General features: G+C 34.5%; 2 protein-coding genes and 1 long non-coding RNA gene across 4 annotated transcripts; 2 read left to right on the top strand and 1 right to left on the bottom strand.

Annotated features, from left to right (window-relative positions):
- The first annotated feature begins 454 nt into the window (after positions 1-454).
- LOC147944059 (uncharacterized) lies at positions 455-1,260 on the top strand. The gene is made up of 2 exons (XR_015557221.1): positions 455-1,018; positions 1,095-1,260. It is a non-coding gene; the product is annotated as an uncharacterized LOC147944059 (long non-coding RNA).
- Positions 1,261-2,968: 1,708 nt separating this feature from the next.
- LOC104787030 (early nodulin-like protein 20) lies at positions 2,969-3,766 on the top strand. Its single transcript, XM_010512522.2, has 2 exons — positions 2,969-3,206; positions 3,299-3,766. The coding sequence occupies exons 1-2, from the start codon at positions 3,038-3,040 to the stop codon at positions 3,610-3,612; spliced, it is 483 nt and encodes a 160-aa protein (XP_010510824.2). The 5' UTR covers positions 2,969-3,037; the 3' UTR covers positions 3,613-3,766.
- Positions 3,767-3,919: 153 nt separating this feature from the next.
- On the bottom strand, positions 3,920-10,105 carry LOC104787029 (protein argonaute 4). Of its 2 annotated transcripts, none has more exons than XM_087450456.1 (23): positions 9,850-10,105; positions 8,762-9,034; positions 8,335-8,540; positions 8,032-8,256; positions 7,812-7,948; positions 7,619-7,716; positions 7,424-7,521; positions 7,134-7,302; positions 6,928-7,044; positions 6,739-6,846; positions 6,587-6,649; positions 6,402-6,515; positions 6,140-6,305; positions 5,934-6,049; positions 5,711-5,848; positions 5,480-5,607; positions 5,328-5,393; positions 5,179-5,242; positions 4,959-5,070; positions 4,759-4,832; positions 4,573-4,667; positions 4,443-4,474; positions 3,920-4,350 (listed from the first exon to the last, which is right to left on the bottom strand). In XM_087450456.1, the coding sequence occupies exons 2-23, from the start codon at positions 9,029-9,031 to the stop codon at positions 4,175-4,177; spliced, it is 2,772 nt and encodes a 923-aa protein (XP_087306582.1). In that variant the 5' UTR covers positions 9,032-9,034; positions 9,850-10,105; the 3' UTR covers positions 3,920-4,174. The 2 variants fall into 2 exon arrangements, with proteins under 2 accessions (XP_087306582.1, XP_087306583.1); XM_087450457.1 differs by lacking the exon at positions 9,850-10,105 and adding an exon at positions 9,719-9,847 and having other exon boundaries at positions 8,762-9,656.
- Between the last annotated feature and the right edge of the window lie 2,876 nt (positions 10,106-12,981).

Here is a 12,981-nt window from a genome sequence, read left to right as displayed (position 1 = left end):
TATATGTCGGTTTGGATTTATAAAAAAGTAATTTAGATTTACATATTATAATTAAAAACTATAATATAATGTTTAGAATTAATAACTTTAAAATTGAATGATATACAGATTTTGTTTCTTTAATTAATAATTTGTTTCCCTAATTAAGTGGGGATGAATCCAAGAATTGTCCATAAATTAATACCAAGTCATTTAAAATTAATTATTAATTGATATAGTAAGGGTAAAAACGGAATTTTATTTTTGTCAAAAAATCGTAAGTATGAAACTAACAAAATTGATTAATTTGAGTATTAAATCACACATTTTAATTAAATGAAGTATTTTTCTTCCAACCAAAAAAGACGAGGTATTAAACTTCCAAATAAAAGATAGATGGGATATTTTTAAGCTTTTTTCTCCAAAGACCTAAACTATGCCAAATTACACATCATTATGCATAATATGATAAATTAATTATCAATAACATCAATTTCAAAACCCAAATTTTAAAAAGATGGCGAGAAGAAGAGGAAAATGACAGTTTCTTGAGATGCTCCTGTGATACCGAGGAGCTGGTTAATGCTCGAACCACAAACAATAAGAATTTTTCTCGAATTCATGGACCACAATAACTACTAATTCTTCTTCTTCTTCTTCTCTATGATCTCCTCTGCTTCCTCTTTTCTGGGTATCTAAAAAAAATCAATCTTTTTCTTTGCGAGTGTGTGGCGAAAATGGAGAATAATAATAGCTGTATTGGGTTTGAAGGCGGGTCGAGAAGATTTGGTGAGAGTAAACGAATCGTTGGTTTGATTGTCCATTGCTACTGATTCAAGTCTTAGCAGCTCAAGTTGCGGTGCTGGATCGAGCTCCGGGAGATCTGTTTCATCTCCGTCATCTCCTCCGACGAAATCACAGATCCTTGGATGGCCGTTAGGGCAAGGTTCTTGGAGGAAGAGTTCTGGTAAAATGAAGAAGAAGACTCCGACTAAAATCGATGATTTTGGGTTTAAGAGAGTTGGAACAGAGACTTCAGGTTTGTGAAAATCTTGACTTAATCTCTCTCGGTAAAGAATTGAAATCTGAACATGTTTTTGTTTTGGTTTGTGTAGAAATTGAGTTGTTGAAAGAGAGAATGGCGAAGTTGTTGCTTGGTGAAGACATGTCTGGTTCTGGTGAAGGAGTTTGTCCTGCTTTGGCTATTTCTAACGCCATTACCAATCTTTATGGTAGTTTAATAATAATAAAAAGTTTCATACTTTAGTTTGTGATACTTTAGTTTGCGACGAGGATATTAGAAAGCGGAGGAGGAAGAAGAGAGAAAGAAGATAACCAGGGTTAATTTCCACAAGCAGAAAATATGGTTAACAGAAAATCAAAAAAAATATATTAAAAATTAATAATTAATTAGATAACCGGGGTAAAATTGAAATTTTGATTTTGTTGAAAAATCGTGGGTATGAAAATAACAACACTAATTTTTTTAGGTTTTAAATGACACATTTTTATTATTTGGTATATTTTTATTCCAATCCAAAACTAAGTTGATTTTTTTGGCATTTTTCCCATTCATTAATACTTTTTGGATCCTAATTTCTAAGTTGATTTAGGCGTAGGCAGTTCCTATCCATCACAATGTGGGCATATATATATGATCAAATTTTTGTGAGATGATAAATATAATTAAATGAACTAAAAATACATTTAAATGAATTATCCTAAGCTTAAAAGTCTTTTTAAAGCTTTTTTTTTCGTTTTATATTACTTATTATTAAGAACAAAAAAAATGTGCTAGCCTTATTATACGTGACGTTTCCCCTTGATGGAGAGTAAGGCAATATAACAATATTGTAATCATTATAGAAACAAAGCATATCCAAAGTAAAATTGTAGTAGAGTTTTCGGAGCGAGCTTGAGCTTGGGGCCTTGGGCAATGAGTACCTCGCAAGCATGAGGGAATAGACAGTACGTAGGCGATCTAGGAGAATTCGGTCCATGCACCACTTCTAAAGCTTGTATTAATGTTCTTTGTCTATCAATGTTCTGTTCAAAGATCAAAAATACGTACTCATTGGTCATTCTTCTCGTTGACTCTCTCATCCGTGTCTTTTCACTTTGCATGAACATTTTTGTTTGCATTATCAAGTTAATCAATGCAAAGTCTGCATAATATATCTTAGGATTATTTAATCAAGTTAACTTTGATTACAAATACAATACTAACTGAATTGAAACACTTTGTGTTACTTCGTAGTAATTAACTTTTTCAAAAAAAACATTTAACACTTTTACCAATTTGAATTTAACATGGCAACAACCAAAATCGAAAAGATTTTTTTTTTCCATCGTGTATATTATTATATCGGTTGCTAATTAAGTATTCTCGTCAAATATAATGCAACTAAATGATTCCCTTTTCTCAATAATATTTTCACTCGAATTTATATAGGACAAAATAGAAATCATAGGTAAGACACAATAGAAAAGGAAAAAGAGATGTGTGAAAAAGGTTCATCATGCATATATACATGAAGTGAAGGTTTAGAGTTCATGCAAAACACTTCACAACTACATTTTGTTCCATATACATATTTAATTAGTAAATTCCCTTATTAACATAAAATACATCTAGCGGTATATTTTAATTTAACATGGCATTACTATCCAAAGATAGGAATAGAATCCATTGCTTTTTGATAATTTCCCTTCTATGCAAGTAATCCTTTACTTTCTCTACAATATTTATCATTCCATAGTTCATTATTAGAAAAAGCTCCAGTTTTGAGGGACAGAATGGAATAGTTTCTTTAAACGGGCCAGTAAGTTAAAGGATTTAAAAAATAAAAATAAATAAGCGTTATAGAAAGATAGAAAAATAAGAAGCAAAAAAGTGGTTCGAAAAAATCTCATGCATATACAATGAAGTTGAAGCATTATTGTTCATGCAAAATTTTATGCTCAGCCGCTATAAATATATCTTCAAGAAAACAAAGTAAACAATAGATTGAATAACAAAAAACAATAAATAAAAAAAAAAAAAAAAAAAAAAAAGAAGATGGGGAAACAATTATGGGCATTAATATATGTTACAGTGGTGATATTTATCATAGTAGAAGTGGAATCAAGTCTTCACAGAGTAGGCGGTGGAAGATACAGTTGGAACTCCGACGTTAACTACTCTGATTGGGCCAACCACCAACGTTTCTACTCCGGCGATTGGCTTTGTCAGTAAAATTTCTTTATCTATTCTTTCTTTGTCACTTTCTTGTTTATTGTTCATCCCTTTCAACTAAAACATGTTTTCTAAAACTGTTAGATTTCGGATTCAATCGAACGCGTCATAGCATTCTCCAAGTTAACAAGAGCAGCTACGATCAATGTGTCGACACAGATTTTATATTCAATATTACCCGTGGAGGAAGAGATGTCTTTCAACTCTTAGAACCAAAGCCTTACTATTTCATTTGTGGTAGAGGTTATTGCCTTAAAGGTATGAAGCTTGCCATCAACGTACTCCCTCAGCCACCACCATCAGCTACTCTCACTCGCACCTCAACCGCCTTGACTCTCATACCTTTACACGCTTTCACCGCAGTCATTCTCATTTTCGTCTTCAAAGCTTTACTTTGAATATGCATATGTCGTTTCTTTGTTGGGTTTGGTTTAATATATGAACAATTGAAACAAATGTGTCGTTTTCCCGACACTTCAAAACTTTTCACTTCAATAAGCCACAACTTTATATACTCAGTGTTTGGAACTAATAACAAGGGTCCATTTCACATCTATAAGATTCACTACAAAAACTTGCCAAAACTCAGCTATGAGTAGGTTTTGTTGTTTGTTTTTGGACCTTCAGGTTTCATTTTTATTGTAAGATCACTACAAAAGGCTTTGCTTTTAACTAGGTTACGTCGTTTGTTTTGCAAGAGCTATCTAGACAAAAGGGTCACTTCCTGAACTTAGATATTCACTACAATTAAGTTTTTTTCAGACAACCACCGAATAGTTAAAAGGGGTAAAAACATTCAAACCCCAGCAGGCAAACAAGGCTGGCGATAATAGTAACAAAAAACATACCAAGCCTTAGCGTTTGATGCCTTTTTGATGCCTTTAACGCTTAAACCGAAAGATCCTACGATAAAAGTCGATTAACTACTACTTACTTACTGAGCCAAGTAGGCCTGGTCATTTAACAGAAGAACATGGAGTTGGCGACATTGTCTTTGAGTTTTGGGAGCTGTGCAACAGAAATTGGTCCTGGAGCTGTGATGCCACCATGGCTTGATGATGTCTCAGACTGATCCTCAAACTTCATGAACGTCCCAAGCTGAGCAGCTGCCAAGTGAGCATAGCAGATCGGAGCAACTGCACAAAAATGTAAAATGTCAGTTTTTCAAAGAACAAATGGAGACATTAAAGCAATGGACTAAAGAAACAAGTTGTATATGGTAATTTACCAACAGAAATGGCAGTGGTGCTTCTTTGGTACCTGGAATTTTGCCAAAGAAAGAAATCAGATCATTTCTGTGATTATCACTATCAAAGTTACCACAAAATAAGAAATGAAGATTGAGTGAGACTACATACACATAGGAGAGCGAGTGGACAAGTTCCTGAAGTTCATCAGGTGAAAATCCAATCTCATCATACAGGACATGGTAGTGCGTTGGACGAGTAGTTCCCTAATTCAAAACATAAAGAGTGTTAAATCGACCAACACTAGTAGCAATCAACAAATGAAGCTTTGAGAGTTGATATATATATGATACTTACAATCATTCCAGCGTGTGCACAGAGGTAGAAATCATTGTTCTTTGGGTGGCATATTTTGTTGTCAATGATTGTTCCTGCGGAATAACCAAAATCACCATGAGATTGAGATCAACAACGAGTCAGGAACAACCAAAATCACCATGAGATTGAGATCATCAACGAGTCAAAAAAAAGGTTATAATTAAAGTTTTATCGATCACCTGGAGGAACATTGTCAGGATTCGAAGACTGGAAGAATTTGGTATGATGATTCTTTTGAGCCACCATCAAGAGGAATTTAGGGTTCCAATTCTCCTCCAGGAACTTGCAAGCCTGAGGAAAGAGAGATGAAATGAAGTACCAACAGAGATGCAATTAAGTACTAAAAGATTGCAAGAAAATTACAGTACGAAACTTTTATCTTTTGACTATTTCAACTACCTGAATGATCTGATCAAGTTCGATATTGAGAACCTGACTGAACTGAGATTCACTCACACCATCCCTAGAAGCATCAAAAGAACCGCTATGAGAAAATAAAGAACGGGGAAAATGAAGAGACAAAAGCTCATATGTAACAAAGAAATTACCTGAATATTATGATATGCTCTGGCTTTCTCTTATTCGAGCTGGTGTAGAAATCGACCAGCAACTCCCTGCAATCAACAAACAAAGTTACATAAATACTTGAATAAGAATTCATGCAAGACTCAACATAAGCCACATCAGTATAAGTGCGCACTTGATAATGCCATCGTCTGCAGTTCCGTTTATCTTGACAAGGGACTCAATCATCTCAGCCTTAGAAGGCTGAGTCCGAACAGATGCTCTATACTTCGAGACTAGTGGCCACTCCCTCGAACTCACCACCTAAGTAAACCATTACAAAAAAGAATTAAAGATCAGTCTTGAAAAAATAGGCGAATACAAAAGCAAACGATAAATAAAACACAGTTGAGAGTAAAAATATTACAGCAGCAATGGACGGGACATCAGACTGTCCAGGAGATCCATGTGAAACATCCATCCCAAGGATAATGGTTGGAACCTTGGAAATCACAGTGAACGCAGGTGTTCGCTCTACGCTTAACATTGAGTTTAGGCCTCCAAGCTGTAGTTATATGTTATCAGAGATTGCACACAAGAAGCAAATAAACCATTTCGGAAAGAGAAAAAAACAAAAAGAGACATATTACCTTTGCATTAATCTTCAAAAGTAAGTTTGTAAGATACTGATCATTAGGTTGCCGCGTGGGAGCCATGCATTGAGTAACAATGCCAAACTCAGTTAAGTTTTTCTTCTTCCATGGGCCTGATGAGGAATTCAAAGTTTTTATCCAAGGAAACTTAGATTATACAAAACAAAAAAGATATTTAAAGACTGGATTTAAGAGATACTAACCATAGAGATCACAGTTCTTTTTCTCGGGGAGCACACATAGTATGAATTGTGGGACACCAGGGAGTTTCGACTGGATGTCCTTAAACATGTTCTCAACACGATTAAGAGGAGGAGCACGGCGAAATTGATTACCCTCCTCAAAGACTTGAAAGGGATGAGCAATATCCTAAAACAAAATACAGAAAGAAGCAGTTACCATCGATAATGTTGAATGTTGATGATGATCAAGAATACATAAAACAGAAGAGAAATTACTACTTACAATGCCTTTTGATCCTCCAATTTTGATCAGATCGTCAACAACTTGACGTACATTACAGCGTGCAGAGAAATTGACAACAACCCATCGTTCAATTTTGGTGGGCTCCACAAATTGCTGCACAACATAGGTAATCAGACTATCTGAACAGGTAAAAACACACAAAGAAAGGCAGAGAGAAACAGCACCTTGTTATTAAAATTCCACCGCCCATTCCTGGGAAAGGTTTCAGATCCACATCCCATTTTCAGCTGTCAGTCCAAGAAAAGTAGAGAAAATTAACTGTATGAAAAAGATTGATAACAATTTATCAAGTCAACAGTAATCAATTGTACCATACCTTGGGAGCTGGAAGAACACGACCCTCCACCTGAGTAAAGTTGGAGCTGATCGAAATGCCACAGGAACGCAGAAGAGGTTCAGCATCATAGTTGCTAACTTTCAGAGCCTGAAATCATGAAACCAAAAGTATATAAGTTCCAATTCACTGACAAAACAAAACAGATATGAAGCAGTCAGGATACTTTACTTTGGACAGAACGGCCATCCTCTCTTGGGGTTTCTGTCTGGACTTCTCAACAAGGGCAGATCTTTGAAATGTGTTGAGTGCTTTTGTGTACCTCTGAAGTGGAATCAAAGCGCAGAGCTGCAAAAATTCCACCATATAACTATAGTTAGCATGAATTCCAAAAACAATTAATATCATGAGAAGGTTGATAAGTAAAAGAGGCAAACCTCAAGAGGAATGTAAGTCGGTCGCTTTGGCTTCCCAACATTGATGCACGGCAGATCCGCAGAATATTGCAACTCAATATGCCTTGTCTCGCGGAAGTAGTCAGCAACTGTCACTTCAGTAGTCTCAAACTCTCCATTTCCATCTGGGTTCCGTTTCTTCAGTTCAAAACTAGACAATGTAAACTAGCAAACTTCAGAGAACCATTTATCTTTGAAAGGGATCTCAATGTCAGAATGAAAAACAGAAACAAATGCATCTTACTACAAAGTCAAATTAGTGAATATCTTACGTCTGTTCACTGCAGTTTTTTTCACTCAAGCCGGTGATCCTGAATTCTTGGTTTGAGGGGCTGACCTTAATCCTTAGATTCTTAAGCGTTCTTTTAGCCTGTTGAAAACAACATGTTAAAATGTTTCAAGCTAAGCAAAAAGGTAGCAATATGTTTAGACCATGAAGTTGCCACATATTATAATAAGTCAATTACCTTAGACCAGTCAACCGAATATGGATCCCTCGCATTTTGATTAGCAATTAGGAAATCGACCACTGGGCCAGGCTTGATAATCATGGTGGTTGTAACATCTGGCATAAAAACAAAACATAAATATTAGACACTGAATCATTGCTACAAAAGACAGAATCAAACACCAACATCAAGTACAAGTGAAATTATGTACCCATGTTGAGTGACATGCCACCCTGAGTTGTTCTGAAGCTGGAGTGAAATCCTCTACATCCTAAGATGTTACCACCAACTGGTTCACAGTTATTTGGATCATTATGGAAGAAAGACTGTCGAACAAGCAAGCAACCTCTGCAGATTATACCAAAGTTATTACTAATTAGAAAGACAAAAAATATATGAAATTAAAAAGAATCTAAACACTTGTCACTTACTGTCTAGCAGCATGTTGCCTCAATATGATATCAAGAACCCGTATTGCCTCCTGGGAGTTTTCTGATTCTTGCCCACGCATTGCATTAGCAAGAGCTTGTAGAGGAATTTTGGCCGCATAGCTGATTTCCACTTTAAAGTTTTTGGACCGGTTAGGCCTACGCAGTCTTTTCCTATCACCATCACTAGGACTTTCATTCCCATTGGGGCTTCCATTTCCGTTAGTCCTGCTCATAAAATCCTCAATAAGAGCCAAAACTAAAGCACATAACCAATGTGATGACTATAGTCAGATGATGTTTTACCTTGCAACAGATACTTCCTCAAGGACCACAGAAAAATCCATCTTGTTACTAGGCAAAGCTCCATATGTAAACAGCGTCTTCTCACCGTCATAAGCAAACTCTTTACCATCTAGATCAGAATGGTACGTCTCATGCACCTTGTCAAGGATTTTTCTTCCAACACCCTTTGCTTCAACAGGACGACCATCATCATAGAATAGAGCCACCTGTACAAACCCACAAATAATCCCATTAGTCTGACATCATTCAGAACCAAGTAACAGAATAAGCAAACATAACAGTAATAAAGAACATACACACTGTAGTGATGGAAACAATCTATCCTTCTAGTTTAATAGGTTCAATTTACTTGTTATTTTGCCCTTATTTATGTTTATACTAAATAATCCCATTAACTAAAAATGTACTTAACAGTTTTAAAACTTACACTGTAGTGGAAGAAATGGCCCTGAAGATTAGCCACGTCGACTCTGAAATGGTTAGTCAACAATGGAATCTTTTGGCCCCTTGTTCCAAAGCCTTTACGAGCCATAGGTACTCGCAAGTTCTTCTTCTCAGCAAGTTCGGTTTTAACACGAACTGGTTCCACATTAGGAGGTATAACTGGTGGCGGAGGGGGTAATGCATCAGTAACACCACTCCCGTTTGCTCCATTTGCTGATTCAAGATCAGCTCCGTTACCATTTGTTGAATCCATCTCCTGAACAAAGAAACAACACAAAAGAAAAGGTTTAGATCTCAACATTTTTGAGCAAAATACACAATCCAAGCAAAAATTTCAACACACAAGCTTATCTTGTCAAAAAACCAAGCAAATACACAAGCAAAAGTGGCTAGATTTGTGAAAGTTTGCAACTTTAGTCTATAAAAACCCAAAGAGAAGTAAAATCTTCGACTAAAACCAAAAAGCCCCAATTTTTGTTGTCAAAAGACACATGCAAGTGTAAGCAGACATGTCTAACACGAAAAACGTCAGCTTTTATCATACATACTAACGAAGATAGCGTCAGCCATGTGAAAGTTCATAGCTTTACTCATAACAAAACCCCCAAAAGGTGAAATCTTTGAAACAAAACCTCAACAAAAATCTCACATTTAGAACAAAAACCCCCTAAAGGTGACGTCTTTGAAACAAAACCTCAACAAAAATCTCACCTTCAGAACAAAAATCTCAACTTTAGAACAAAAAACCCAGAGAACCAAAGAGAAGAAGCAAGAAAAATCCAAACTTTGTAAGACTTTAGAACTCTAAATTCAACGAAAAACCCCACAAGAACACTGCATGCGAAGTATTCAACCTCTGAGAGTTAAAAAAAACCCAACTTTTTAGTGGGTTTGTAAAACAAAACTCCCAAAGTTAGGTTTTTTTCGATTAAAAAAACACAGAAACCACACAAAAAGGCACAAACCCAGAGATTAAAGAAGCCACATTCCTAAGAAACCCAAAAACATAAACCCCTACAGTAGAATCAAACCAAAACAAACAAGAAAAAGAAACCCTAAAATCATCAGTACCTTTGAGTGTATCGGTGAAAGAAACAAAGACGGAAACCCTAGCCGAAACAAGAGAAGATCTTTTTTTTTCCTTTTCTTTCAATTTCTCTCTCTTTTTTGCTTTTTAACTCTTTAAAAATTTTGCTCCGAGCTGAAAGGGAAAATAAATTGTTCAGTGACAGTAGCATAAATTGAGGATTCTTCGCCTTCAGTTACGTTCCTCTACTACGCGGTTCCATAGTAACTAGACCTACTCTTACGATCTCGACCGTTCGTTAGTATGACTTTTATTAATTGACTCAATTTTGTGTCCCGCTAGGTTATTTTGAATTTTTAATTGAATTGTGTTTAGTGGTAGACAAACCTTCTGTATCCTAATATTGAATTGCGCATTAATTGACACGTACTTGTTTACATAAGTGTGGGTTTAACAACTGTGTAACTGCTATACTATTAAGCACGATATAAAAATCGTATCATTCTAAAGTCTCTAAACCATGTAACTGCTTATTTTATGGTTGATCCTCACTGGAATCCATTTTAATTATTGGCCTAGAAAGGTTTCTATTTTAATTATTGGCCTAGAAAGGTTTCTATTTTAATTTTGAGATTCTCTTTCAGGCGCAATTAAAAATGTATCTAAACTGGTGAATGGAGATTAGGTGGATTCAATTAAATAAAAACTATATTTGGAGATGTTTGTTAATTTGTGATTAAGGATATAAAAGGATAACAAAGGAGTTGTTTCTTTATTCTTGATGAGATTATACATTGTATAAACTATACTACTTACACCTTGAGAAATTATATAATATTGTTAGTTCGTTTGTGTTGACATATATAGTTAGAGTTGACAATTGGAACTTACATAAGCTACCCAGCTGGAGGACGAGACTAAACTGGAAAGAAGAAAACTGAAAAAGGAGACCATTCTACACATTGGCAAGCTAGCTAGATGGCTAAAGGATAGATGCACTTGGAACCATAACTAACATGATACTTTATTTAAAGAGACATTTGAAGCATAGAAGATCAGGAGGTGCTTGATTTTACAGATTTGCCTATGTTCAAAACCAAAGAAAATCAAAACGTTAAGGATACGATTTCTAATTTCACAAGTAATTTCTATGATGTTTTTGCTATAAATAATGACGTAGAGGTTTATGTTATAAATAATAAACAGCTTTGATTGGTAACATCAATTAAACAAGACGGTTAATTTTGTTTTAGCTGTTGTAGTGAAGACGGTTAAAAAAGATAGAAAGAAAAACATGGTTGAATTAAAGTGAGTATTTAAATAATAGTTATGATTAGTAACAAGCGATTGAATAGTACACAAGCTATTATAGAAAACGACATAAAAATAAATTCAAATACGAAATCATTTCAAAAAAATATCTTTCTGTTTTCATAAATTCCTGTAGAGAATAATAATTATGAATATTATTAAAAAATTAGTTAAAAATATAATAAAAAAATATAACCACCTCGTTTGCAAACAAAACATAATTGTAATAATATTGGGTGGTTGCAAATTTTGTTTCAGTTTATGTATAACAATAACTATCAAACATAATTTATGTTATTTATTTACTTTAAATAAATAATTTTAAAAATGGAAACGCAAGCTTCCAAAACAGGATCGTAAGCTTCCAAAACATAATCGTAAGTTTCCAACGAGTTTTCAAAGTGGATTTTTTGGAAGCGCCACGAAAGCAAGATTATGAGAGCTTCCGATTCCGAGGGAGCTGAACCTCCCATAAAGCTTCGTGCTTCCTAGATGAAAACATATCGGCGTCGACCAACCAACTATCTTATCCTTTTCATTTTTGTTTTTTTTTTATAAAAAAATTCTTGACACTTTTTTTTGTCTTTTCTTTATTTTTTGTGTTAGTTATCTATTTTAAATATATAATTTTTAAAATGGAAACGCAAGCTTCCAAACCAGGATCGTAAGCTTCCAAAACCGAATCGTAAGCTTCCAAAGAGTTTTCAAAGTGGATTTTTTGGAAGCGCCACGAAAGCAATATTCCGAGAGCTTCCGATCCTGAGGGAACTGAACCTCCCATAAAGCTTCGTGCTTCCTAGATGAAAATATATCAGCGTCGACCAGCCAACTATCTTATCCTTTTCTTTTTTGTTTTTTTTTTTTTATAAAAAATTATTGACACTTTTTTTTGTTTTTTATTTATTTTTTGTGTTAGTTTTATAATCTCCAACGTTAAAATGTTATACGCACAATCAAATTATAACAAGTTATTCTTGCAAATGAAAACAATATTAAAACAAAAAGTAGTATCAAAAATCCTATTAGAATTAAAAGTATATAATAATAACAATCTGAAAAGTACATTTTATAGTTGTGGTTTTTCATCGTAAATTTTCGTAAAATATTTTTATTTAGTTTTTAATATTTAGAAAAATATCTTCTACAGTTATGTATTTTTACAAAGTTGCATCTATTAATTTAAAGTTGTGTCTTTTCACCATATTTTGGTGGCATTTGTTCATCACAATTTTTTTGTTCTAATATGTGTCTTTTACATTATATTGTTTATAATATTATTTGATGTCTTTTTGAATCTATATATTCGTCTCTTTTCTTAGATAACTACCAAACTATTTCTTCTTTGACACAAATTTTTTGTTTTATAATGAACCAAATATTGAACCTAGAGCCCTGTCTAACCGACATCGTATCGGCTTTTTATCACGCCAGCCTCGCTAGGACAAACAGTCCCCAAGATAGAAAAATTCCAAAAAACCACAATCCTGAATCATCATGTTGAAGGAAAGAAAAGAGGATGCATGCGGAGTTTTCCTCCTCGTTTCTCATGGTTTTCCATCAATTCATTAAAATCATCGATAACAAACCAAGGGGTCGACATAGAGGACTCAATTCTTAATAACCGTTCCCAAACCAGATCATGATTCTTAGGAACCGGATCACCGTATACGAATGTCAAATGAATCATACGATCTTTGTAAACCGCTTCAACATTAATGCGTCTGTTTGACTCAAATAAAATTAAAACATTAAAATCCTCTTTATTATAGAAAAGGGCCAACACTCCACTACAACCAACAGGTTTCACTGTGTGTAAATCTTTGTAGCCAAAATGGCATATAAATTTTTCCAAAAAAAAAAGTAAC

Source organism: Camelina sativa, chromosome 5 (assembly GCF_030686135.1).
Source record: "Camelina sativa cultivar CO46 ecotype springtype chromosome 5, ASM3068613v1".
Classification (NCBI taxonomy): domain Eukaryota; kingdom Viridiplantae; phylum Streptophyta; class Magnoliopsida; order Brassicales; family Brassicaceae; genus Camelina; species Camelina sativa.
Note: the sequence above shows the minus strand (reverse complement) of the source record. Positions and strands in the feature narration are given on the sequence as shown.